This window comes from Ostrea edulis, chromosome 2 (genome assembly GCF_947568905.1).
Source record: "Ostrea edulis chromosome 2, xbOstEdul1.1, whole genome shotgun sequence".
NCBI classification, from domain to species: domain Eukaryota; kingdom Metazoa; phylum Mollusca; class Bivalvia; order Ostreida; family Ostreidae; genus Ostrea; species Ostrea edulis.
The window spans coordinates 27,019,982-27,047,720 of NC_079165.1; the positions used below are offsets into that span (position 1 = coordinate 27,019,982).

General features: G+C 35.4%; 2 protein-coding genes and 1 long non-coding RNA gene across 3 annotated transcripts; 2 read left to right on the forward strand and 1 right to left on the reverse strand.

Moving 5' to 3' along the window:
• Positions 1 to 831: 831 nt before the first annotated feature.
• LOC125679455 (glucosamine-6-phosphate isomerase 1-like) lies at positions 832 to 11,229 on the reverse strand. Its single transcript, XM_048918682.2, has 6 exons — positions 11,091 to 11,229; positions 10,091 to 10,214; positions 7,902 to 8,003; positions 3,742 to 3,924; positions 3,085 to 3,269; positions 832 to 2,441 (listed from the first exon to the last, which is right to left on the reverse strand). The coding sequence occupies exons 2-6, from the start codon at positions 10,212 to 10,214 to the stop codon at positions 2,211 to 2,213; spliced, it is 825 nt and encodes a 274-aa protein (XP_048774639.2). The 5' UTR covers positions 11,091 to 11,229; the 3' UTR covers positions 832 to 2,210.
• LOC130052201 (uncharacterized) lies at positions 4,873 to 6,131 on the forward strand. The gene is made up of 2 exons (XR_008800585.1): positions 4,873 to 5,442; positions 6,053 to 6,131. It is a non-coding gene; the product is annotated as an uncharacterized LOC130052201 (long non-coding RNA).
• Positions 11,230 to 11,355: 126 nt separating the features above from the next.
• On the forward strand, positions 11,356 to 27,467 carry LOC125679841 (caseinolytic peptidase B protein homolog). Its single transcript, XM_048919298.2, has 16 exons — positions 11,356 to 11,635; positions 13,024 to 13,078; positions 13,181 to 13,267; positions 13,874 to 13,977; positions 15,724 to 15,852; positions 15,951 to 16,048; positions 16,677 to 16,791; positions 17,879 to 17,956; positions 18,102 to 18,157; positions 20,409 to 20,453; positions 20,693 to 20,854; positions 23,627 to 23,783; positions 24,389 to 24,462; positions 24,653 to 24,772; positions 25,277 to 25,381; positions 26,574 to 27,467. The coding sequence occupies exons 1-16, from the start codon at positions 11,356 to 11,358 to the stop codon at positions 26,805 to 26,807; spliced, it is 1,899 nt and encodes a 632-aa protein (XP_048775255.2). The 3' UTR covers positions 26,808 to 27,467.
• Positions 27,468 to 27,739: the final 272 nt, after the last annotated feature.

Genomic DNA, 27,739 nt, shown 5'->3' on the forward strand with positions numbered 1-27,739 from the left:
ACTTGTGTGTTTGAAGGTTACAGTATTGTACAGTACATAGACTTGTCGTCTGTTTGAAGATTACAGTATTGTACAGTACATAGACTTCTCTGTTTGAGGGTTACAGTATTGTACAGTACATAGACATGTTTGAAGGTTACAGTATTGTACAGTACATAGACTTGTCGTCTGTTTGAAGGTTACAGTATTGTACAGTACATAGACATGTTTGAAGGTTACAGTATTGTACAGTACATAGACTTGTCTGTTTGAAGGTTACAGTATTGTACAGTACATAGACTTGTCTGTTTGAAGGTTACAGTATTGTACAGTACATAGACATGTCATTTGTTTGAAGGTTACAGTATTGTACAGTACATAGACTTGTCTGTTTGAAGGTTACAGTATTGTACAGTACATAGACATGTCGTCTGTTTGAAGGTTACAATATTGTACAGTACATAGACTTGTCGTCTGTTTGAAGGTTACAGTATTGTACAGTACACAGACTTGTCGTCTGTTTGAAGGTTACAGTATTGTACAGTACACAGACTTGTCATCTGTTTGAAGGTTACAGTATTGTACAGTACATAGACTTGTCTGTTTGAAGGTTACAGTATTGTACAGTACATAGACATGTCATCTGTTTGAAGGTTACAGTATTGTACAGTACACAGACTTGTCGTCTGTTTGAAGGTTACAGTATTGTACAGTACATAGACTTGTCGTCTGTTTGAAGGTTACAGTATTGTACAGTACATAGACTTATCGTCTGTTTGAAGGCATGTTTATTTAGTACTGTCTATCCAATGCAATTTGTTGATGCACTTTAAACCGGAATGAAACATGATATACGTATAGCTCAAATTTATTTCTTCTATACCACAGTTGTATGATACATGGAATTTGGAATGTTAATAATATTCTAGCCTACTCTTATAACAAATATGAACATTTGTTTGTGTTGAATCACGAGTATAAAAATCAACATGATCAAATCAAATCATAGTTTGCCGAGGAATAAAATGACCAATATATGAACTTCATACACTGAATAGGTGGCTTTTTAGGTTTACCTTATCTGCAATAATGTAGCACTCTGACTCTGATTCATTTTTAGTCTGACGTTTTCGGTGTTCCCAAAAAAAGGAAAAAATTGGAGAGGGCTACATTATTGCAGCTGGGTTTACCTGTTCAGCTGACATGATAAAGTCCAGTTTTTCTTTCAGTTGGTTTAAACACTCAACTTAAACAATAAATCACCTTTAATGCTTTCAAAGTTGTAAAATAAATATCCAAATGGCATCATAATGAAAACAGGAAAACTTAAAGAGATGTGGAGATATTGATACAAAATTGCCCCCTAGAAGATTTTTTAATACAAAATTTCCCCTTGCAGAATTTTATCTTCATATCTATTTCTGTTCAGAGAATTACCAACCATTGCTGAGGGGTGAAGGACATCAGAAGTTATTGTAAATCGATTCTGAATCCATCCTTGAAATTTGTCAGTATAGTAATCCAATAATATATCATTACAGTCTCAAGGAAATAGCAAAATGATAATAAACAGTTAAAATAATTGAAAAGGAAAATGCAATACTGGCACTGTCTATCAGATCTTGTCCAATACATGTAAGTTTCACAAAGAGGCAATCTCTGAAAGAAGTGCACACCATAACAAATCTGTTTTCATAAGAATTTAACATTCATTAACCTACACTGCTATTAGCATTCATTAACCTACACTGCTATTAGCATTCATTAACCTACACCGCTATTAATTAGCATTCATTAACCTACACTGCTATTAATTAGCATTCATAAACCTACACTGCTACTAGCATTCTTTAACCTACCCTGCTAATCTGTCTTATATACACAGATCTAACCATGCCTACTCTACATGTAGTTTTTAAAAAGAATTCTGTAAATGCATCATAATGTAAATTTGAAGTAAATGTTTTGACTAAATATTGATCAAATTACAATTCAAAGCATGAATGGACTGACAGAGATGTTTAAAAGCCTGAGGTATAAGCATCGGAAGCATGGAGAACAAATCTGAAAGTAAAACTAAACCCCATCTTTTTGAAAAAAAAAAATGTTCAGCACCAATACATAATAAAAATCCAGCAAAACTAGCACATAATCCAAAGAGGACAGTTTCTACAGCCTTTCAGTGCTGGGGATTTCTCCAGTGTCTGGATGTCGCGAAACGTCCAGCTGGACTAGATCTTGTCCTTCACAGGATCATCCACTAGACGGTTGTGAATGGTCATCAGGTCAGTGAAGTATCTGACCGTTTTGACCTTGAGTTCCAGGGTCGCATCCTCGTCACAGACAAAGATTGATCGGGGGTGCTGCTGGAAGGCGGAGACTGTCCACATGTGACACACCCCCTCCTCTATGGCCTTGTGGAGGGCCAACGCTTTGTGCGCCCCTGTTATCAAAATCATCACCTGTAAAATCAAACATAAGGTCACTGTCTATCAACTCACAGAATTTAACCCCCTACATTTCCATACACTGTTTCCAGCACTTAACATATGAGAGAATGCTTGCTTTTCTTGGAGAATGTGATTGTGTCATGTTATTATATCATGTGATTGTGTCATGTGGTTGTATCTTGTGATTGCATCATGTAATTGTATCATGCATCAGGTTTGAATTCATGCAGATAGATTTTGGATATTATTACTTTAATTCCTCCAGGCAAAACAGTTACACAATGATGCAGAGTTACAGAAGCTACACTTCACGCAAGTTACGTCCCTTGTCTGCCATGTGGTTAAAACAATCATGTGATACATGTATTAAATGATGTATCTTCCTGACAATATTTCAAAGAACTATTGTATTAAGCAGGTTTTTTTTGGCAGGACACAAATTTGGAAGATTTACAAGGTCTACAAGGTATACCATCAATTTTGGTGGATAAAATTTTGGTGAACACGTTCTTATTTATTTATACAAACTGCTGTACAAAAAAGCAATTCTTATTTCCATAAATCTTTCGAAATCGCCTAACCAGGCCAAAATTATATACCAGCCAAAAAACAGGCTATTCCATATCTCAGATAAATAGCCCCTAACTAGACCCACCTCCCTGGCATCCATCACGGTTCCCACGCCAACGGTCAGAGCCTGCTTGGGAACTTTGGACAGATCACCGTCAAAGAAGCGAGCATTGGCCAAAATGGTGTCCTTATTGAGGGTCTTTATCCTTGTCCTCGACACAAGACTGGACCCTGGCTCGTTGAAAGCAATGTGTCCGTCCGGACCAATTCCTGGAATAAGAATGCTACTACAGAATTCTGAACTAGAAGATTGTATTATTACAACAGAGCACTTCTAAGCTCTAGTCTGTTCTTTTGAACAATACATTGATAGGGGGATGCTTATAATGAGAATGTACAGTTTAATTTTGGATCAATGCTAAATCATTAGTCTTCTTGACTTGTCTACAATTCAATGTGCATTCTAAAGCTAAATGCCTTTTATTAGAAGTGTATTCAGAAAACATATAACACAGAATATTTAGGATGTGGAGTACATATGCATGGGAAAATTGGTAAATAATTAGATGGACCTAGTCGGAGGAAGGTTAGTAAACTTTAAGTGATCATTAACTTGCCATATACAGCATGAACTAGATGTTACATGTAACTATCAGTTAAACTTAACTTTTATGCAACAGAGTCCTGAAGGAGTCTGGAGAGATATCAGTATACATGTACAAGTCTCAAGTGTGTTACCTACCCCCAACAAACAACTCGATGCCCCCCGCCTCAGTGATCTTCCTCTCAAATTCCTCGCATTCCTTGGTGACATCACTGGCATTGCCATCTAGAATGTGGGCATTTTCTGGTTTAATGTCGATGTGTTTGAAGAAATTGTTCCACATGAATGAGTGGTAACTCTCGGGGTGATCTCTAGGAAGTCCTTAAAATATACATGTAAATAATGTCTCTAGGGAGTCCTTAAAATATACATGTAAAGGATGTCGTATGATAACAGCCCATTCTGGCCCTCGAAAAACTCCAAATTTTATAGCTTTAAAGGTAAACAAAATCTTTTATTTGTTTCCGAAATTTGGTGTACATAATATCAAGTATGACCCACTTTCTCAATTTTTATAAAATTTAATTAAAATGCTGATTTTCTGTGAACATTTTTGTTTCAGAAAACAGAGCACACTTTTGGACAAACAAACTTTTTCTGTATATTTATGTACTGGAGAGATAAATGCATGGTTTAAATGCAGAGTATGTCCAATCCTGTGCTCAAAGTTTTCTAGAAGAAAAACTGTGTCAATGTACTGTGTTCTATGTAAAAATACCGACAATGGCAACATAACATCATCTTTATAATGTCATAATTCTGGTGTTTTTTTTTTATCAAATTAAGAATATATACCTATAGTTCATTAAGTTGCATGGGATTTTTGCACAAAATATACTTAATCTAAAACAAAATGCAAGCTAGAATGTCAGTCATGGTGGGAAAATAAGAGTCCTTATAATTTGACATCTTTTAACCAACAGGAATATACACTCAAAGTCAATAAAAGCGTGCAATCGATGTCGCCGGCACTTTATTAGAAAATAAGCTATATCAAATCATATATTTTGTGTGCTATACATTCATGGACCCATAGCCTCCCTAGGCATGGTATACTTTTTATTTCCCCTTTACTTATAAACTTGGTAGGAAGCGTAGATACCCTAATTTTGTAACATACGTGACTGTCGCCGACTCAGTTTTTAAAATTGAACAAGCAAATATAAAAATCTGAGAGCCTGTTTTTTAATTTTCTTTGCGTTAATATCATTTGTATTTCCTAAATTTTCATTCAATAAAAGTTTAACACCTTTTGCGTATGATTTTAAGCAGTGGTGCATATATTACTCCATGTCGCCAGATTATATTATGTGATCATAGGGTCAATTAAACACCCAATGTATGAACAAAGATTTCGTATTATCTTTATGTTTTTTATCTATTTTGGCGCTAAAATATTCAAAAACTTTGGGAAAATATTCATCAAGCGATATTTGGATGTGGCATTGAGAAGAAGTCATCATTTTCTCAAAATTTTGCATTCTGATTTTAGAAATGTAACATACGATACCATAATTTTTTTTATGAAAACGTATTTGCAGAGCAAATGTTACCCCTTTTATGAAAATCTCGTAGTGTACAGAGAATGAAAATATAAACATTTCTTTTGCAGAAGTCATTGGTTGGTCTGAAATTTGACAAACGTGTCAAGATGTAACATTCGTGATGTAACATTCGTTACCGAGAAATTAATTAAAAGGAATGATATCACAATTTCCCGCGTATTTTTGCTCTCTGTCTGCATGATGTGGTATACGACATGAATGTCTACTATGAACATTTGAGTTTGAAAGTCAATACGTGTTAAACTTTGAGAATTAGGATTAATTTTCTCTTACGGTAAGTACTGTTACAACAACTGCAATGTTTGATATACAATATTGATTAAGCAGATGGAATGTTTTGGTCTGAATTTGTTCTTCTGATATCAAAGAATGTATATCATATTCCAAATATCTCGAAATTCCTCTGGTGCAAGAATTACATTGAGTAGAATGCTGGTAACATACGTTTTTCAAAGTAACGTATGCTACTTAATGAAATGCTTGATTAGACATCAAATATTGAACTACATATTGACAAAATATCATCATTAACGATATGTTTGTTGAATATCAACTATGTTATGAAGAAACAAATGTGTTATTGTTCCCGTATTCACCAGCATATACAGATATCCTCTGCAAGAAATACAGATTATGTTTTTCTCTGCTACTGTCCTATTTATGATACATGTAACTATGCAACTCTACATTTATCAATTTGCTAGAATTCAGCATCTTTTCATAATATACCTTAGAAATGAAGGGATTAATCTCTGATGATTGTTCTATGCAATCTTATAGAGAAATCATTAAAAAATATTTTATCTGAGTGCAACGTATGTTACCAGGAATTCCGTTACGTAATATTATTCTACTTGTTCTTAATTATTTATTTATTTTTTCAGAAATGGCGCTTGTGAGAGCAGAAGTACAGAATAACTACCATGAAAAAAAAATGCATTAAAACATAAGAACAACCATGAAAAAATGTTTTAGAAATAATATTATATGCTCCCCTTGTGGCAATACTGAAAAGGTAGAATGTCTGTATAGACAGTGAAAATAAAGGTTTAACTACCGGTCAAAGGCTACCACAATGATACATGTAAGTTTTGTCTCTCAAAATACTTTTAAGCAACTGGTCATTTGAGTAATTTTGTATGACCTTTGACCTTGTGACTTGAAATCCAATGGGGGTCATCTATTCATAAGGGGGCACCAGTGTTTCAAGTTTGATGTCTATCAAGGAAAGACTTCTCAACGGACAATAGCGTATGTCCAGAGTAGTTTAACCGTTGTCCTTTTGACCTCAAAATCAATAGGGGACATCTATGTCTTAAGGTTCACGTTAAATATTCATTCATAACACCGCGTGGTGGATTATACTGACAGTTTCTATGGAAAGGTATTCCAAAATAACCAACAAAAACATAAGATTCGGTATACATTTAATCAAAATGTTGGGAAATTAAACATTTTCTTTATATTATTATTGTAAACAGATTGTTAGAAATGGGTAAATATGTTTCTTTCCATTGTTTGAATGGAAATGATGTGTTTACAGTAATGAAAGGAAAAATAAGAAACATACGTTACTTTCATTGTTTATTATTACAAAGAGCAATCCAGGTTTCAAAACATGTGTCTGTTATTTCTATAAGAATCATGAGCATTTGAATAGCGAAACATCAATCTTTTACTTTTGTTTTAATAGCATATTTATTGCAAATTAACAAATTCAGAAGAAAAGACACATTTGGTAATTTTTTTTACTTGTCTACGTTATATTTCTATTAAAATTGGTATTTCCATTGAATTAAGTGATGTCGTTATGATTTTGCAACATCAATCGTAAAGAATAACTGATGATGACATCGTTTTGGCATAATATTTTCATGGATGTACTGTTGTGTAAGTGTTCAAACATACGTTACATAATTATAGCGCTACTTCATTTACATACATAAAAGCTATCGTTCAATATCTATTGCTAGTCTTTTGTTTTCATGTTTCATACATATTGAACTGTTCGAGAATATTTGTTAATCAATTTTATTTTCTGCCATTTCAAAGATATTGAAAGTGATATCTAGTCGTTTATTTTGCGCTCTTAAATCTTATTGCTGACTTTTACAGCAGATAATTTCTTGTTGTGTTGATTAAATATTTTCTTTGAAAACCTGTATTTATTCTCTTTCGCAAATTAGAAAAATATATGCTCAGTCAATTCCAATACAAGTTATGAAATAATACATGGAACATTAATGTTTATCTTACATATTATCATGTCAAGGACTCGGTAACGATGGTTACATGTGAGAAAAATCTCGAAAAATTAACCATACTTTGACCTACTGTAAAAAAAAATCTGTCATACTTAACTTGAAACAATTTGAGGTGAGTGTTCAACAGATATTTACCATTAATAAAGGCATGTTACCATATACATTTTGAATGGTCGATAAACCATGATTTTGAAACCCTCAATTGCACGCTTTTATTGACTTTGGGTGTATAGATGAAGTGTAGTTAATATGAAAACATTCCTCTTAAGGATTTTACTAATTATAATTTGTCCCTTACAATTAAATATGAAATGTTCATGCAGCTAAAATGCATATGAATTTTTAATTATATTCAAGACACATGTTTTCTCTATGATTTTGCTTACATTTCTTGACTATGAAATGTAGAAGCACTAGTAACTACTTTTTAGAGTGCATTTTTTTCTTTGCATGTTGAGAATTGACTTACCCACATATTCGTCCATGTTGAATGTCTTGACATACTTAAAGCTCAGTGCTCCAGCCTTGTAGAATTCTATCAATTTTTTATAGGTCCCCAGTGGTGTACTTCCTGTAAAACATCAACCAATAGATAAATTGAAAATTAAAAATTAAGTATGAGAATATCAAGGATGTTGATTATCATAATTGAGCAGAGCATGTAGATTTCACTTCAGATTAAAGAGTCACTTCATGTGATTAGTTAAGTGTGCCAATTACTGCATCTGAGCCCGTCATCAATCACATCTTCTGAGTGCAGCAAGCACTAATGACAGCACGTGTGAATGAGCTGAGGAAATGTGCAAATCTGCACATTGATCAGGGAAAATTTGGTGACTCAAAGTCAACTCCGATGGTACATAAAATGACAGATCCGACCGAAAAGAGTTAAAAGCCTACCTCCCTGTTAGTGTAGTCTGAGCTGTCCAGACTCAGCAGCAACACTGATTAATCTCTGGCTTGCAATTTATATAATTCTCTGATACAATGTAAATAATAATGTGCATAACGAACTGTTACCTCAGTGTAACTTAGAGAAGATTTGTCAAATTGATTTTATTAATAATTAGATTGATAACATTAGTAATATATTAGTGTACTTTATAGTCTGTCAATCACGAAACTTTCATGAGACTTATTGTCTTGTGGTTTCATCAGGGAGGTGTAATTTTCGTAAATGTGGATTTTAAACACATAGTAAACTATTCAAGGGAATTTTAACTTTGCATCGAGGTAACCTCCCAAATTTATGTAAAAAGATTGAAGGTTTTCTCAAATTTACAGCATTTCAAATGTGTTTATGACACATTCAGGATCAAACAATTTAGGTGAAGACTTTAAAATTTGATTTTGATCTTAAAAACTAAGGTATATCTATTGAAAGGTAAAAAGCTATAGATGAAATGCACAAACTTCTGGATCAACCCTGAGGCACTTCACACTCACCTGGTCAGGAAAGGATGAGTTTGCGACAGGCAGATACTAATACCTTTAAAATCAATGCAGCAGTGAAACTGCACCGGATTGATTTATATAATTTGAAGAAATGTTTTTTTTCATCAATCAACAAGATAAAATCATATTCCCAGTTAGAAACAAAAGGCTCATGGGCCACATTACTCAACTGAGCCACCTTCGCCCTAAGGTTGTTCAAGGTCAACACCAAAGTATAACAAGGTCTTGCCATAAATAATTTATATACAAATATGAAAGACCTACCTTATATAGTTCAGGAGATATTAAATATGTCAGGTTTTTCTTAAAGTAGGCCAAACTCCAAGGTCAAAAGATCAAACATCATTGTGTCACAATGTCTTGCCATTAAGAATCTCTATACAAAATAATAAAAGCTCTACCTGAAATAGTTCCCGATATACTTATTAGGTTATTTTTTCTTAAAAGTAGATCAAACTCCAAATTCAAGGTCAAAGGACATGATATGAAATGACATGTAAAACTTTGATCCCCTATTGTGGCTCCACTCTACCCCCAGGGGTCATGATATGAACAAACTTGAATCTGCACTATGTCAGGAAGCTTTCATATAGATTTCAACTTTTCTGGCCCAGTGGTTCTTGAGAAGAAGAATTTTAAATGCCCCCACCCTATTTTTGCATTTGTGTGATTATCTTCCCTTTGAAGGTACTCCAGCATGCTAGAGGTTCTCAGCGAGATACTTTTGATCTAGTGCTGCATAATATAAGGGATGTTAACCGAGGCTCTAACTTGTTGGTGGTACTTTGAAGGGAGCATGACCCTTCATTTGAACAAACTTGAATACCCTTCACCTAGGGACTGTGCACTTTGTGCAAAGTTTGGTTGAAAGTGACCCATTGGTTCTGGATAAGAAGATTTTAAAAATTTCTCAGTGTATTTTTGTATTTCATTATTATCTCCCCTTGGAAAAGGGTGTTGCCCTTCATTAACAAACCTGAATCCCATTTACCAACGGATGCTTTTTGCAAGTTTGGATGAAATTGACCCAGTGGTTCTGGAGAAATTGATTATGTGAAAATTTGCACAGACAGATGATGGCTGATCAGAGAAAGCTCACTTTTTAAACATTTAGCTGACAGTTACGCTACAAACAACATGTAATTTTGAACAAGTATTTCAGTAAATAATATTGTGTAGATTATGTAAACATTTTTGACAAACCTGTAGGTAATCCCAACGTGAAAAGCCTGTCGGGTCCAGGATTGAAGTCCAGAATCCTTCTTCTAATGTATTTAGCTGACCATTCACTGACTTTGTCATAATTGTCCAAAATCACCAATCTCATCTGTCACATAACCGAAGCAGATTATATACAGTATACAAACCAGAGAAAACAAACTACAGCGATGATACATATATATTATTACTACAATAATGGACCCCGTCGAGTTGACAGGCGCAGATCATCAGATCACACGAGATGAGTTTGATCTGAAGATCCGCACCTGTCAACGAGACATGAATGATCCAAAAAACGTTGCTTTGATGCATTGTGACATCATCAGTTTCAGAGGATACTGATACGGAATCAGAAAACCAGTGTGGTGATCCAAAAACCGGATCACACTATGAAATCCACAGTATCAATAAACGAAACATTGATGGTGTATAATAAAGTAAAATAAGTGTAACATGTTAATAATGTGCAGCATAATTAAAGTAATTAATCATGCAGTGTGACAAATGAAATCAATAACCACGAAAAGATGAGATTATCAAAAATTAATAGATTAACCATACAGTGCAACAAACAGAATCAATACAAGGCCAAGAAAAATGGAAGTATATAGCTTTGCTCAATGACAGACGGAATCATTACACAGACAATTTAAGAGAGAGAAAAAAGCAATAGCAAAAAGTAATCTTGCATGCGCAGCACCATAAATGGAATCGCTAGATTGGCACCCTGACTGCCTGAGTTTATCATATTTGGTGAGAAATAAACCTCATATCAAACAACAGTTTTAGAAATATCGTTCGTCATTCTGCTATAAAGGTTAGTATATGTAATCTCGGTTGAGCTGCTGAGATTTTATAAATCTTAAAAATCAGACAAAGAGAGAAACCCTGGAATTTGATTTCTAATTTGTCATAACTTTCCCTTCATTAAACGCGTTTGGCATGCGTTTGGGGTTATAAGCTGCATGTGTACGACATTTACCTTGCGAGGTCTACAGTGTCTTGATTCAGTAAAAATCTCCCCCTTGGTGTTTTTGGTCACAAGCTGCAAAGTAAGACAAGAACAGCTGATAGTAACATAAACTGGTCGAGATTACCACGACGTCACCAATTATCAAATTAATGACAAGATACACACTGGAAATTCATCACTAAAATGCCATGTAGTTTTTTATTCACGTATTTATTATCTATTGTTTGGTGATTGGTTATGACGACCTGTACTCAATGTCGTAAAACTGAACGAAATGAAAGTTTACCCATTTATGTTTAAAATGGCTTCTAGGATCAGCAGACAGTTTTTTCGTAACGCTTTCTTTCGTGTATATCGATATAAACATGCGTTTAGCGTTGGTCAAATACCAAAGAGTAAATTTATATCGAAGTACAATTTAAAACTTGTAATTTTTCACATTTCATCAGTGCTTCGGCATTTCACAACCAAGTTCAGAGGACAACACGTGCGCGTGCTCGGTACAGGTACCCTTCTTTGCGCCGTTGCTCTCTGCTACAGCGGACCAAATAACAGTAAGTAGGATTCACAGAATTGAAGAAATACTCTCTATATAGTGGGGAAAAAAAATGTTTTTGTGAACTACAGCTGAAAATGGTGTCATTTACCGGCTTTGTTACATCATCCAACTTGCTTACTTTGAATCACAAAATAAATTTGATTTTGATGATCAGCAGAGGGATTTGTCATGATATAAATATCGATACCGTATACACTGAACCAAAGTTCTAAGTGTTCACTCAGTAATTTCTTGAATAAATTAAAGGATTAAAAACGAACCCAATCTAATTAAAATCAGGTCTTCTCTAACCGTTACACGGTTAGAGAAGATCTGATTTTAATTAGATTGAAACAAACCATATGTATAAAGCTATTATTCATAGTCAGTGATAATGTTGTGACGATATTGTGTTAACTTGCATGTACTAAGATCGGGTTTGATGTTCTATATGGTATGTTGTGCTGGGCAATAAAGCAATAAAACGTTACATGGTGTCAGAAGTGGGATTTGTTGTTGATTTATTGTGTCTATTTGTTGTTGCGTAAATCTCCATTAAGTTTCTCATAAGACCTCTAAGCAAACTTCCCTAGACATGACATACCCACAAAATGAAAAAAACCACCACAATTACTGCGGTGTATGAATGGATAAAATGTATCCCTGTATAGTAGGCTGATGTATCTGCTGCCACACCTGTTGTACATCTTTCTAATTCGTTAAAGGTGAGTGGAGGACTGCGGAGGGAGGGCTTTGATATTTCTTTTGACTAAATCTTTTGACTAGGATGTCCGGGTAGCGCAGAGGTAGCGCTCTCACTTCTCACCGATGCGACCCAAGTTCGATCCCCGTGATCGGCAGTGGTTGTATGTGAGAGGGTATGGCGGTCGCCCGCTCAGACACATGGGTTTCCTCCGGATATTCCGGTTTCCTCCCACATAAATGACGTACCCCTAGTGCAAACATCAGTGCATCAAAGGCCCCATTGGAAATAAGCTTTCGAGCTTTCATGGGTTATCCTTGGTATTTATGTATGTATGTATATACCGAATAAATATTTTAATTATTTATTTATCCCAAATGTGTACAATGGTATTGAGATCAGGGGATTTTGCAGGCCAGGCTCTAACGTGGATGTTGTTTCCTGCAGGAATCTGTTAAGTTGTTCTTGTCCTATGACCTGGAGCATTATCCTGTGTCAGAATCATGCCTCTGTTAGCTGTGATATTCGGAACAAGAACTGGTCTAAGAATGTCATTTTGATATCTCCTTGCTGTGAGACCACCGATAACACGAATATTAATCGGAGTTCTCACATGCACTGATACTCCCACCCACTCCATGATACTGACCACTATCAAGGAGGCTTTATTTATGATTAGTCATTTACCAAATGTTTTTCAGATGCTGCTCAGCTGCTCTCTAGTGCAAGGAAGAAAGACTATGCAGAAGTGGAAAGGTAACATAAAAAAAGCAAACACGAAAAATCACAGGTTGCTACAGGTGAAAAGAATTGCAGTTAGAACCTACACAACAAATTTCAATTGAATTTTTTTTCCAGACTTCTAAAACGCGGAGTAGATGTGAACTCTCGACACCAGTTGGGATGGACAGCCCTGCATGTGGCTGCGATAAATCGTGACTCCAGGTGATAGACTCTGATTTTATTTAAAGCAGCTGCATGAGTAAGATGTCTAATGTCAGACTTCAGAGAGTATACTAACCAATAAATTAAAAAGCAACAAACAGAACAATCAACAGTGACAATTAGAGGGGATCGAGAAATTGAGCTTTTTCTTAGAATTGCAAAATCTTGTATCTATTTAAGGAGGAATAATACATCGTCATAATGGCTGACTTCCTTTTGAAACTTGAGAAATATGAATATCAGCAATACATGTATATTCCTTTTAAATATAATTGATTAGCTGGGTAGCTCAGTAGCTTTTCGTGTCGGCTGCTGATCTGGAGTACATGTGTTTGAGTCTAGCATGTATTTTAATATTTTTTCAGATTACTTCTAGTAAAACTGGGTTTTTTTCTGTGAATGAAGTAACTTTGAATATTTCAAAATATCATTGTACGTATTCTTCACTTTCCATCCATTTCAGATTTCTCTGGTGTGGTATTCCTCCTTAATGAAATAAATTAATGTAATATATTACTGAAGCTTATGCCTAATGCTAGGTAAATAATGCATGATGTGTCAATATCCAATACAAGAGAAACAACTTGAGATTTTTTTAATTCCTAGACTCGTGGAGCTGCTATTGAAATTCGGAGCTGATCCAAACCTCAGAGATGAATATTCCACCTACTATTTACTCGCCAGAGAACATAGATTTGATCCAATGAGTGGTAATAACATTTTCATCTGATAGTTAGATAACATTGGAGCTTTAGCACTGGTTTTTTTCTGATATAAGTTTGGATAATAGTATCATACATGTTATATAATACTGTAACAATGGATTTTTATACCCCCCGCAACAAGTTGTGGGGGGGGTATACTGGAATTGGGTTGTCCGTCCGTCCGTCTGTAGACGCAATGGTTTCCGGGCTCTAAAGCATTATCCTTTCCACCTACTGTCACCATATCATATATATGGACTATCCATGGGATGAAGATGTTCCCTATCGATTTTGGGGTCAAAGGTCAAGCGCACTGGACATCGAAGTAGCAATATGGTTTCCGGACTCTAAAGCATTATCCTTTCCACCTACAGTCACCATATCATACATATGGACTACCCATGGGATGAAGATGTTCCCTATCGATTTTGGGGTCAAAAGGTCAAAGGTCAAGCGCACTGGACATCGAAGTAGCAATATGGTTTCCGGGCTCTAAAGCGTTATCCTTTCCACCTACAGTCACCATATCATACATATGGACTACCCATGGGATGAAGATGTTCCCTATCGATTTTGGGGTCAAAAGGTCAAAGGTCATGCGCACTGGACATCGAAGTAGCAATATGGTTTCCGGGCTCTAAAGCGTTATCCTTTCCACCTACAGTCACCATATCATACATATGGACTACCCATGGGATGAAGATGTTCCCTATCGATTTTGGAGTCAAAAGGTCAAAGGTCATGTGCACTGGACATCGAAGTAGCAATATGGTTCGGTTTGTCATGCCATTTGTTTTTTACACTCAGAAAAGAGGTAGTTTATACCTATTACCAACACCCTTTGGGAGATTGGGATAAGCGGGGGGTATTCTTAGTGAGCATTGCTCACAGTACCTCTTGTTGTCTCTATCACACGGTAAAACCTTATCTGTGATAGCAAGTCGTCTTTCGGAAGGTCGATGGTCTCTTCCCAGGTACATTGTATCTGGGTTCTCTCTTCCACCAATAAAAACTGGACGCCACCAGATAACTGAAAAATTGTTGAGTGTGGCGGAAAACATCAATCAATCTTAATTTGGATACAGTTCTGATGTAAAACCAGGGGGGGGGGGGGGGGGGAAATTATGGTTTGATTTTAGTGATTTTGTGGTATAGAAAATAATGATTGACACCAAAAAATCTTTTATGACAACACAATATGTTCTGAGCTTGTGAAACCAGGTCACAGGTCATTTAGCCACGGTCAAGGTCTCTTGTAAAATAAAATGTTAAAAAACATTTATCTTGGACAGAACTTTGTAATGGAGAGATAGCAGTTCACACTATTTAGCCACGGTCAAGGTCTCTTGTAAAATAAAATGTTAAAAAACATTTATCTTGGACAGAACTTTGTAATGGAGAGATAGCAGTTCACACTGGGCACAAAGATTGCTTTTGATTAGTCTTGGGTTATGGTTAAATGGCTCATGTCAAAGATAACTTAGAACTAGCCAGACTAGGTTCCAAACCAAGGTCATTTGACCATGATTTAGATCATAGGTCATTGATAAGAAAGTTAAAGAATTTATGCAGGCCATTGTTTTACAGAGGAAAAGTAGAAGAAATGAATATCACTTTAAATAGAGTTTTAAAGATGCTCTCATTCATTGCATAATCAACATTAAAAAATTTGAGGAGTTTTTCATTGTGTGATACTATTATAGGTTAATCATGGTCGTCTTGCTCATGAAAATGTTTTATTTCTGTCAATAGTGATGATGGTTAGAGAGGAGGAGTTTAACGAGAGATTGAGTCAGAGGGCCAATTTCAAGGACTGCACACCTTTACATTATGCCGTCCTCATGGAGGATTTCACCATCGTCAAATTGTTGCTAGATGCAGGTAAAAGATTGCAAACTTTTTTGCCAATGAAAAACAGTAAAACCTACATAAGGGTGCAGTGTTGTCATAACAACCAGCTGTGTGTACTTTGTTTACAGGAGCAGATCCCACGCTTGAAAATGTGAATGGCCACAAACCGATAGACTACACCAAAAACCAATCACTAAAAGCCCTGTTATCTAAAGCAGAAACCAAGGTATAGTCATTTGTTGAGAGAATGTATAGGAGTTTTATGAATTCACAGCGATAGGCTCAAGTGAGCTTTTCTGTGTTGTCAAAATTTGTCAACTATCTGTCTAGTGTTGCTGTTGTGATGGTCGTAGTCATAATAGTTCATAATTTGACGTTGATTCCGTATCTTAATTTGATATGAATTTTAACTCAAGTTGGCACTAATTATTACTAGGTGGAGGGAAATAAGTTTGTTCAAATGAAGGGTTATATCCCCTTCAAGCAAAAGATGATATGAAAATAATGAAAATTGGCTGGGTGTACATAATTTATAAAAATCTTCATCTCAAGACCTCTGAATCAGGAAAGCCAAATTTGCTAGAAAGCACCCTGATAAAGATTGTTCAAACCATAATCCCAGGGGTCAGGGGAGAAGTATGAGTTTAATATAGGACAAATCCTCTTCTCAAGAACCACAGGGGATGATGAATGAAAAGGTGGTTGTTATTGATTGAAGATTGGGGAATGTGCCCACCTCAGTCTTTGTGCAGATACGTGCCTCATGGAGTTGGTCCACTTCACAGAGGAAGAACTAAAGACAGGCATATTTCCCAATATTTAGACAACAACCTCTGAATGTCAGTCCTGTGTAGTTTTTAGAGCTGAAAGAGAAAAGAGCAGCAGATGAGAGGAGAAAATTCCCACTGGAGCAGAGGCTGAGAGAACACATTATAGGACAGGACGGAGCCATCAATATAGTGGCTGCTGGTAGGTATCAAATACAAGACGGGAGTAGATGTAGCCATCAATATGGCTGTTATCTGTGTCTGTCCTGGTGTCTGTAGAAGTGTCTAGTGTCTGTTTTGATGTCAGTTTCAGTGTCTGTTCCTGTGTTTTTATCTTTGTCTGTCCCAGCGTCTGTATCAGCATCTCTATATCAGTGTCTGTATATCAGTGTCTGTTACAGTGTCTGTATATCAGTGTCTGTATATCAGTGTCTGTATATCAGTGTCTGTTACAATGTCTGTATATCAGTGTCTGTATATCAGTGTCTGTATATCAGTGTCTGTTTATCAGTGTCTGTATATCAGTGTCTGTTACAGCGTCTGTATATCAGTGTCTGTATATCAGTGTCTGTTACAGTGTCTGTATATCAGTGTCTGTCCCAGTGTCTGTATATCAGTGTCTGTTACAGTGTTTGTATATCAGTGTCTGTATATTAGTGTCTGTCCCAGTGTCTGTATATCAGTGTCTGTCCCAGCGTCTGTATATCAGTGTCTGTATGTCAGTGTCTGTATATTAGTGTCTGTATATCAGTGTCTGTATATCAGTGTCTGTATATCAGTGTCTGTCCCAGTGTCTCTATATCAGTGTCTGTATATCAGTGTGTGTATATCAGTGTCTGTCCCAGTGTCTGTATATCAGTGTCTGTCCCAGTGTCTGTATATCAGTGTCTGTATATCAGTGTCTGTATATCAGTGTCTGTTACAGTGTCTGTATATCAGTGTCTGTCCCAGTGTCTGTATATCAGTGTCTGTTACAGCGTCTGTATATCAGTGTCTGTATATCAGTGTCTGTATATCAGTGTCTGTATATCAGTGTCTGTCCCAGTGTCTGTATATCAGTGTGTGTATATCAGTGTCTGTATATCAGTGTCTGTTACAGCGTCTGTTTATCAGTGTCTGTATATCAGTGTCTGTCCCAGTGTCTGTATATCAGTGTCTGTTACAGCGTCTGTATATCAGTGTCTGTATATCAGTATCTGTATATCAGTGTCTGTATATCAGCATCTGTATATCAGTGTCTGTCCCTGCGTCTGTATATCAGTGTCTGTTACAGCGTCTGTATATTACAGCAATACGGCGCAAGGAAAATGGCTGGTATGATGAGGACCATCCCCTCGTCTTTCTTTTTCTGGGATCCTCCGGAATTGGTAAGTATCAGATCGTTGTTATTTATCAATTTCAGTCATTTGATATCAAGTTCTTACAATGCTCGACATGTTTGTGGTTTTTGTACAATCTCTGATTTAACAGGTTTATTTAGCTTACCCTCTATACCAATTTGTATTTTTCCAGGTAAAACAGAATTAGCTAAACAAGTTGCCAAATATCTTCATAAAGACCTCAAAAAAGTATGTTATGTTTCATCAGTGTTTTATATCTACAATTATGAATTCATCAGTGCATGAAACTGGGGCACAAAGCAATGCTATTAAAAGAAACAGGTAACTTTCGGTATCTCAAACACAGATGTGTCCCACAGCTGGAATATTTTCAAATTGTAAGTAAGCTGCTGGTACCAGATGTGATGACTTTATGAATGATTTTTGTAAAAAACCATCTTGAACACAGTAATCTGAAATACAGGTGACTCTCAATAACTCAAAGTTCAAGGGACCTTGATAAAACTTCGAGAAATCGAGAGATCGAAATTCGGAAATTGAAGGTCCACCGGTATGGTTCAGATTTTACAGTAACCGGAAATGTATACCAACAAGATCATATGATATCGTTTTGACATGTTTTCCTTCATATTCGTCAGGTACTTTGATATCAAAATAAAAAACCTTATTTTGCATTAATAAAAACATTTCAAAGTTTATGTATATATTTGTTCTTTAATCATTCTTAGATAGGCATGCAAAACCAAGTTCAGATGACGCTTTACTATCGCAAACTAAACAGAGCACAATATTATGTCGCTTTACCCAAAACAAAAATTCTAACGGATGAGTAAAACGATGTTTTAGAGTAACTTTACACAAAGAACAAACTCTAGAAATTTAACAGTCTGTACATCTCTAAATTATGTATAAAACTTCCTCTTTCGTTGTCACGTCAAAACAAATTCTAGATTTCAATCACAGTGGGATTATATATAATTTTAATCATCACAACTAAAAACCCCAGTGCAAGGTGTAAACTGACCAATTAGCCAATTATACACTCAAGTGTGGCACCTCCACAAAGAAGCAACAGGGATGTTTCAACTATGTAAACACCTAATTACACCTCTGGCATTCAACAAAATCCAGGTAAGGCCCAAGCGGAAATTATTACACGCTTTTGTAACGGTGTATACGCTACCAGAACTTCGAGAGATTGAGAGTGAAAACAATGAAATGTGTTTTACGGGACCCAACTTCACTTTGAGAGATCGAGAACTTCGAGAGATCGAACATTCGAGAGATCGATAGTAAATTTGCTTTGTTATATAGAGTAAAAAATCGGGACCATGATTTCACTTCGAGAGATCAAAGTTCGAGCCATCGAGAGTCACCTGTACTCCAGTTTTTTAGTCTCAAGCATGACATTTACCTAAGATATGTCAAAGTTTAGAACAGTAGAATATGCTTATACCAGAATGACCAGTTTTGATCCAATAAACATAATTTGTTATATCCAAATCCAATAAATTCCTAACAGGCTTCACTTCGCTGTAAGCGTGAACTCATTATAAACATGTTTGCTGTAATTGTGTTTTACTGTAAGTGTGAATTCATCATAAACATGTTTATTATAACCATGTTTTACTGCTATCGTGAATTCATTATAAACATGTTTATTATAACCATGTTTTACTGCTATCGTGAATTCATTATAAACATGTTTATTATAACCATGTTTTACTGCTATCATGAATTCATTATAAACATGTTTACTATAACCATGTTTTACTGCTATCATGAATTTATTATAAACATGTTTACTATAACCATGTTTTACTGCTATCATGAATTCATTATAAACATGTTCGCTGTAACCATGTTTTAATGTATACCAGGTGGTGTCAATTTCCACACCAAATCTACTCCATGGATCTCAAAATTGTTGAAATTCACACATTGTTGTTTCGCTGATCATTGATTTTGTTAGATAAACAATATGGTGTTTTGTTAATGAACCCCATTTGACCTTCCTTGGATGTTGATGACACACTAAATTGACTGACAGTTTGGTCGTTGGTGTCTGTGTGCCAGTTGGAGTGGTCATATTTTACAGCAGGGAGGCTCTGTTAAAACGGATCAATCAATTGGTATCAGAATGACTTAAAATTCAAAAATTGATGCTTTCCATCTAGTCCCAATTGTTAAAAGGTTGTGATTGCACATTGCAGTATCTGAAGTACATACTTACATCATTCTAATAAAGAAACTACATCTACACATGCACTGTAACATTATGATAATATAGACTGTGCAATTGTTTATATTGGAGACAAACATATAGGTCAAATTAATGTGATGTTGAAGATCTCAAGTCTTCAGATATCTCAAAACTTTTTCTAAATCCCTCCAACTTCAACTTATTGAAATTCGACTGTATTTGACAATTATGTAACTTACCTTTGAATTACGTGGATCATCACATTGAATTTTTCAGGGATTTATAAGGATCGATATGTCTGAGTACCAAGAAAAGCACGAGGTAAATAAAGTTCTGTCATTGCATGTTCTCATATTTTTTAAACCCCTAAGTAAATGAGATGTATCTTTAAATTTCTGTGGAATTTCAATTACGGAAAAGAAAGTTCAATGTTTGCCTTATAATGCTTTGAAACATTGATTTTAAAATATTTTGAAATGCAAGCCTATTAACTACTGTGATTAATCAACTGAATTTTTGGTGAGAACTTTATTTCCAACTGATGGCCTACATTTCTACAGGTGGCAAAATTTATTGGTTCCCCTCCGGGATATGTCGGCCATGAGGAAGGGGGACAATTGACGAAGAAATTGACGGAATGCCCTCAGGCAGTGGTTCTCTTTGATGAAGTGGAAAAGGCTCACCCAGATGTTCTGACCATCATGTTACAGCTGTTTGACGAGGTGATTATAGAATGTGGAGTTAGTTTTGGACAAACTAATCATCATGTTACAGCTGTTTGATTGGGTGATTATGATGAGGTGATTTTAAAATGTGGAGTTAGCGATGTACAAACTAATCATGTTACAGATGTTGAATGAGACAATAATCTGTTGATTGAAAATGTATTACTCTTAAAATATGGAATATTGGAACCATTATTTTATCTCTGATTCCGTCCCAGTTTTAATATTTAGCATGTCCAAGAGATCACGTTTTCTGCGTTACCTTGGGCAACGTTTGAGTAATCATGCACATGTTGCTTATTTACTGTCTGAAATAGTGAGTTCAGGCACATTTTCGCGTCGTTTTTGAAAGTTGATCAGTAGGGAACAAACGGAGGAGAAAAAAGGTGCCATTCAGTAATATTTACATGAAAAATCTTATTAACAAGAAAAGCAGTTCTGCCCAAACCCCTAAATCGTAAAGGAAGAGGGGGGGAGGGGGGGGGGTAGTTTCTTTCAGTACAGATATGATTTCAATTCATAGATTCAACCTTGCATTTCAACTACCATTCACTGCTACTATATCTAGTAACCAGCTAATAAATCGATCTTTGCATGTACTAATAACAAATGTTGTATGTGATAATTTGATGTGATGTCAAGGGGGGCTACATGTACATGTCTGGAGTCTGGAGATCAATTCATAAATTGTGATTCTTTATATCATTTCATACATCAGAAATTTAATCCAATAACTCAAGTTTTGTACTAGGGCATTCACTTGGAACATTCTGAAAAATAATCTTCAAACCAGGCAGATATTTTTGTATTAGAAATGAGTCATCTTTAGCCATCACTAATTTGTATACAAGAGTTACCCTAGTGACACATAATTTTCATAACTTCTTTTTCTGAAGAGTTCCAAAATTTTCCGATATCCCGTATTGTGTTGCATAAACAACCTACTAATTTCTTCGATGTGCAAAATTCTATGAAGTGTATTACTCTTAAAATTGTGTTGCATTAATGCCCGACTAATTTCTCCGATCTGTTAAGTAGTTTTATTCTTCAGTATACCAACAATTGTAAAGACACAAATCACAAGTGTACAAGGTTCTGAGTAAAGATTGAATTTTAGAAAACCCAGCAGAACTAGTGTTTGAGGATTGTATTTTTTACGTAGTTCTAAGTGAATTACTGTAGATTCCGAAATATATGCGAGGAATTTTTCATTGCATAGTTTTGTGAGAGCCATCACTTGCGAAATAAAAATACTCTCATTTTTAGCTCAAGTGAGCTTTTCTGATCACCCGTATTCCGGCGTCCGTCCGTCCGTCTGTAAACTTTTCACATTTTCAACTTCTTCTCAACAACCACTGGGCCAATTTCAACCAAAGTTGGCACAAAACATCCTTAGGTAAAGGGAATTCTAAATTGTTAAAATAAAGGGCCAGGCCACCTTCCAAGGGGAGATAATCAAGAAAAGGTAAAAATAGGGTAGGGTCATTAAAAAATCTTCTTCTCAAGAACCACTGGGCCAGAAAAGATGAAATTTACAGATAAGCTTTATTAGGTAGTGCAGATTCTAAATTGTTAAAATCATGGCCCCCGGGGGTCGGATGGGGCCACAATAGGGGGTCAAAGTTTTACATACATATATATAGGGAAAATCTTTAAAAATCTTCTTCTCAAGAACCACTGAGCCAGAAAAGCTGAGATTTATATGAAAGCTTCCTTATATAATGCAGATTCTAAATTGTTAAAATCATGGCCCCCGGGGGTCGGATGGGGCCACAATAGGGGATCAAAGTTTTACATACAAATATATAGGGAAAATCTTTAAAAATCTTCTTCTCAAGAACCACAGAGCCAGAAAAGCTGAGATTTATATGAAAGCTTCCTTATATAATGCAAATTCTAAATAGTTAAAATCATGGCCCCCGGGGGTCGGATGGGGCCACAATAGGGGATCAAAGTTTTACATACAAATATATAGGGAAAATCTTTAAAAATCTTCTTCTCAAGAACCATTGGGCCAAAGAAGTTCATATTTACATGAAAGCTTTCTGACATAGTGTAGATTCAAGTTTGCAAAAACCATGGCCTCCAGGGGTAGGTTTGGGGCCATAATAGGGACTACGGTTTTACATGCAAATAGATATGGAAAATCTTCTGATATGGACCAAGGTGACTCAGGTGAGCGATGTGGCCCATGGGCCTCTTGTTCTGTTGTTTTAATACATGTGTCAAGATATAGGGCTCACGGTGGGTGTGACCAGTTGACAAGGGATGCTTACTCCTCCTAGGCACCTGATCCCACCTCTGGTATACCCAGGGGTCCATGTTTGCCCAACTCTCAATTATGTATTACTTATAGGAATTATGAGATTGATCACTGTTCGTTATCTTCACCTTTCATGTGAGAACTCTTGATTCACAGATGACGTGCGAATTCATGTTCACGTAATTTGACATATATATGAGTCATTTCGCCATATTAAGTACTCACGTAAAATGCGTTATAAGGAACCTACAGTATAGACTTAAGAGGACTATCTGGTTGTAGTATCTGAAGTAATGTGTGATGACTTCATATGATTCTAAGTTACTGTGAAAGTCACCTTGTTCTATATGTGAGGAACAGCATATTGGAATAATCTAAAAGTGAAAGTATAAGTTTTATTTAGGTAGTCTTTAAAAGAATACAAATTGCCAGTAAAGTACGTAATTGATTTGGAACATCAATATGACAAAAAAATGACTGTAAAATATTTACAATCTAATTTTTAGGGTCGTCTGACAGATGGTAAAGGTAAAACGATTGAATGTAAAGATGCCATCTTCATCATGACCTCTAACCTTGCCAGTGAGGTCATTGCTAGTCATGCGTTACAGCTGAGAGCGGAGGCATCCGAGTATGATAAGCACAAAGATGTACAGAACCTTGGTAATGATATGATGTGTATTCGGTAATGATGTGATGTGTATTGTAATGATGTGATAGTGTGTATTGGCAAGTGAATGATTGGAAAATTGTCAGTTAATGCTAGATAGATCATGCACTAGATAAGCACTAAATAAGTCATACACTAGATAAGTCATGCACTAGATAAGTCATTCACTAAATATGTCATGCTCAGAATCTTGGTGAGGATTTGCATTTAGAAGTTAATCTGGAATGTGGCTAGTGAAAGCTAGATAAAGCATGCAGAGATTGGTTTTCATGTTTTCTTACAGTAAACTTAGATTCGGATTTAAAAGCCAGATTCACAAATCTACAAGGTTTTGATGAAACACCCAAATTTTATTTACATTAATAAATAGCATTATATAGGGATAAATCCAGATTGGTTCGTTTCCTGTTTAGAATATAACTCATTTTGAGATAACTTTATTTCGACGTAATTTTCTCCTCAGAAAATCTTAGAATAGATAGAAAACTTTTTTTAAAATACCAAACTGTGTATAACAACACAATTATTGAAATGTTATTACTAATCTAAGTTAAACTAAGATATGAGGAAAACTATAATGTGATAAATTATTTTTCAGAGGATTTGGAAACTGCAGAGAAAATCACTATATCCAGAAAGTTTAAAGATAATGTAGTTCGACCAATCCTAAAGGTATGAATAACTGAAACATAATGCGGTTTGATCAAACAATTGGCTGAAAGTGGACTTGTGGCTTTCGAAAATATATACAGTTTCGGAATACTAAAGCTGAGATGAAAGGAGATGAATGAACGTAGTTTATAATGTAACACATATGTTCTGATAAATTAATTGTAAATCTAGACAAATTTCTGTTTTGTAGATGGCATTTAAGCGTGATGAATTTTTGGGGAGAATCAATGAGTTTGTGTATTTCTTGCCATTTTCACGGTCGGAATTAAGTAAATTGGTGACGAAAGAGCTTCAACACTGGACTGATCAGGTCTGTGCAACCCGTTATTGACTGATCAGCTCTGTACGACTCGTTATTGACTGATCAGTTCTGTACGACTCGTTATTGACTGATCAGGACTGTACATCTCGTTATTGACTGATCAGGTCTGTACAACTGGATATTGACTGATCAGGTCTGTACGACTTGATATTGACTGATCAGGTCTGTACGACTTGTTATTGACTGATCAGCTCTGTACGACTTGTTATTGACTGATCAGGTCGGTACAACTTGTTATTGACTTCTGAATATAAGCTTTATACATTCAGATCATGAAAAAGAAATCTGGGAAGAAAAGTTCACAAAATTCAACATACAACCTCATTATCAAACTGTTTTAAAATGTTCGTTGATATTGATCAATATTTGTGTAATCCTTCAATAATTCAACTGCTGCCTTTAAAAAATCTCAGTCTGCAAAATTGTTAAATTTCCTATACTAGAGACTGGAATATATGGATGTTGTCAGGAAAAGTTGTTTTTTTATGTCAGGCTGAAAAGAAACACGACATCAAGTTGGTGTGGGATCACAATGTGGTAGACGTGCTGGCCGACGGATATGACGTTCACTATGGAGCACGCTCAATCAAATACGAGGTATCACGACAGAAACGAACCTGATATCACAACAGAAACGAACCTGATATCATGACAGAAATGAACCTGATATCACGACAGAAACGAACCTGATATCATGACAGAAACGAACCTGATATCATGACAGAAACGAACCTGATATCATGACAGAAAAGAACCTGATATCACGACACGAACCTGATATCATGACAGAAACGAACCTGATATCACGACACGAACCTGATATCACGACAGAAACGAACTTGATATTACGACAGAAATGAACCTGATATCACAACAGAAACGAACCTGATATCACGACAGAAACGAACCTGATATCACGACAGAAGCAAACCTGATATCAGATGAATGGAAGTAATTTTTCTTTGTTTTATATGATATAAAGTAAGTTGGGGCGGTTTAATCATTATAAACTGCAAAGCAGTTTATATAAAATTGTGTAAACTGTCCAAACTTACTTTGTATCGTATTTAAAGCAACTAAAAATTACTTTCATTCCTCATAATTTAATTTAGTAAACCACGTTTGATATTATTTGATGGATAATTCTAAAGAAAACATCAATTTTATACAACGTGGACCAATATCGCCGTAGCAACAAATTGGAAACTGAACGGCCAAATGTATTGCGACTTCATTCCTATAACGTCATATCGTGGGACTAAAGGTCAACTTTGTTTATACGATTTAAAGAATGTTGATTAAGTGAAATGAACCAATCAAATTGCGTGAAACAAGTAAAATTAAATTATTGATAGATATTACATAATATGTCCAAAAAAAAATAGTAAACACATATATTATACCTGTTAAAACCTGTACTCATCAGAACTGTTTAAACAGTAAACATCAGACAACTACTTCACAGAAAAAGGAACACTACTTTAGGAGGGGGGGGGGGGACCATATTATGGAACCCTATAACCAAAATAGATATGTCATCACTGGAATAGTCGGTCTTACTTCTGGAGAAACTGACTTTGATTTCCGGCAATCGCAGATTCACTTGAAAAATTTGAAATATCAACTTTATAACATTATATTCTAATAAAAAAAATGTCAAGATTAAAAAATATTTAAATAACAAAAATAATAGTAGGGAACCCAAATGAAGGCACAGAAGTCAAATTTTCTATAAAGAATAGATGTTAATTTTAAGATCGCAAAAGATTTCATTTCTTGTGACTTACAGGTTGAGAGGCGAGTTGTGACTCAGTTAGCAATGGCACACGAGAGACAACTGATACAGAAGGGCTGCGTGATTCGACTGTCAGCTACCAATGCAGAAGATCTCACAAAAACTGACAAATGCACTGTGGACCCGCCCACCATCAAACTACAGCTGTTGCAGAAAGGCAAGGGAGATAAATATATAGACATTGACCTTAAAGGAGGAGACAATCCATTCACAGAGGAAATGAAATGATGATGTGATACTGGGGCATTTCTACCAAGTTGTATGTAAAGCATTGTATTGCTTGGTTGTGGTATTCTTTTTTTGTTAAAAGTGTGTATATTTGGTTCTTTATACACCCCATGTACTCCATGCTGAATTTATCTGTTGAGTAGCTTAAGAAATATTCTGTTGAATGAGATTTAATTTTATTATGTGATTAAAGGTATTATAAGATAGGCATTACAAAATATACTGGTAATTACATTCAAGTACATGTATGTATCAAAATCTAAAAGATCAGTTGCTTCCTGACTAAGAATTCACTTCATTTAAGGTCATATGTGACATTTCTGCCATTATTGCTTAAACTATTTTTCATCTCCTTGATATGAAGAGTTTTTGTAGGATTTCCAAAATAGGTTTTTATTCTATATATTTACATTTACTGAATGTATTGTGCTTCATTTTTATTGAAATCCATTGCTAGTCATTTGTTGCTATAAATACACAGTCTGTTTCAATCTAATTGGATCCGGTTTTCTGTGCTGCCTGTCCGCATGTGGAAATGCACAATCCACAAACTCCGCGACCTATTTCGCAGCATTATTGAAATTGTTGGAAAATATGTTTTTTGGTGTATTCTTTACCTTTTATTTGAATTTAGAAAAATAAATAATGCTTATCTATATCATATCATGGTTTATTTTAATGAGTTTTGAGTTTGTCTCTCTTACACTATTTTCCTTTTCCATCGTGAAATTTGTAAATAATTACCAAATATGGAAACAAGTCAGATCAGGCGACTTTTAGCTATTGCGTTTAGATAACTCACAGGTTTGTACTTGAAAGTATTTAATATGTTTAAAAGATGCAGAAAAATATAAATGATAAAATGTCTTTCTTCGGTCGCTGGCTATTCAAATTTTTTCTGCAATGTTTGCCACCTTCATATCCCGTTTGAT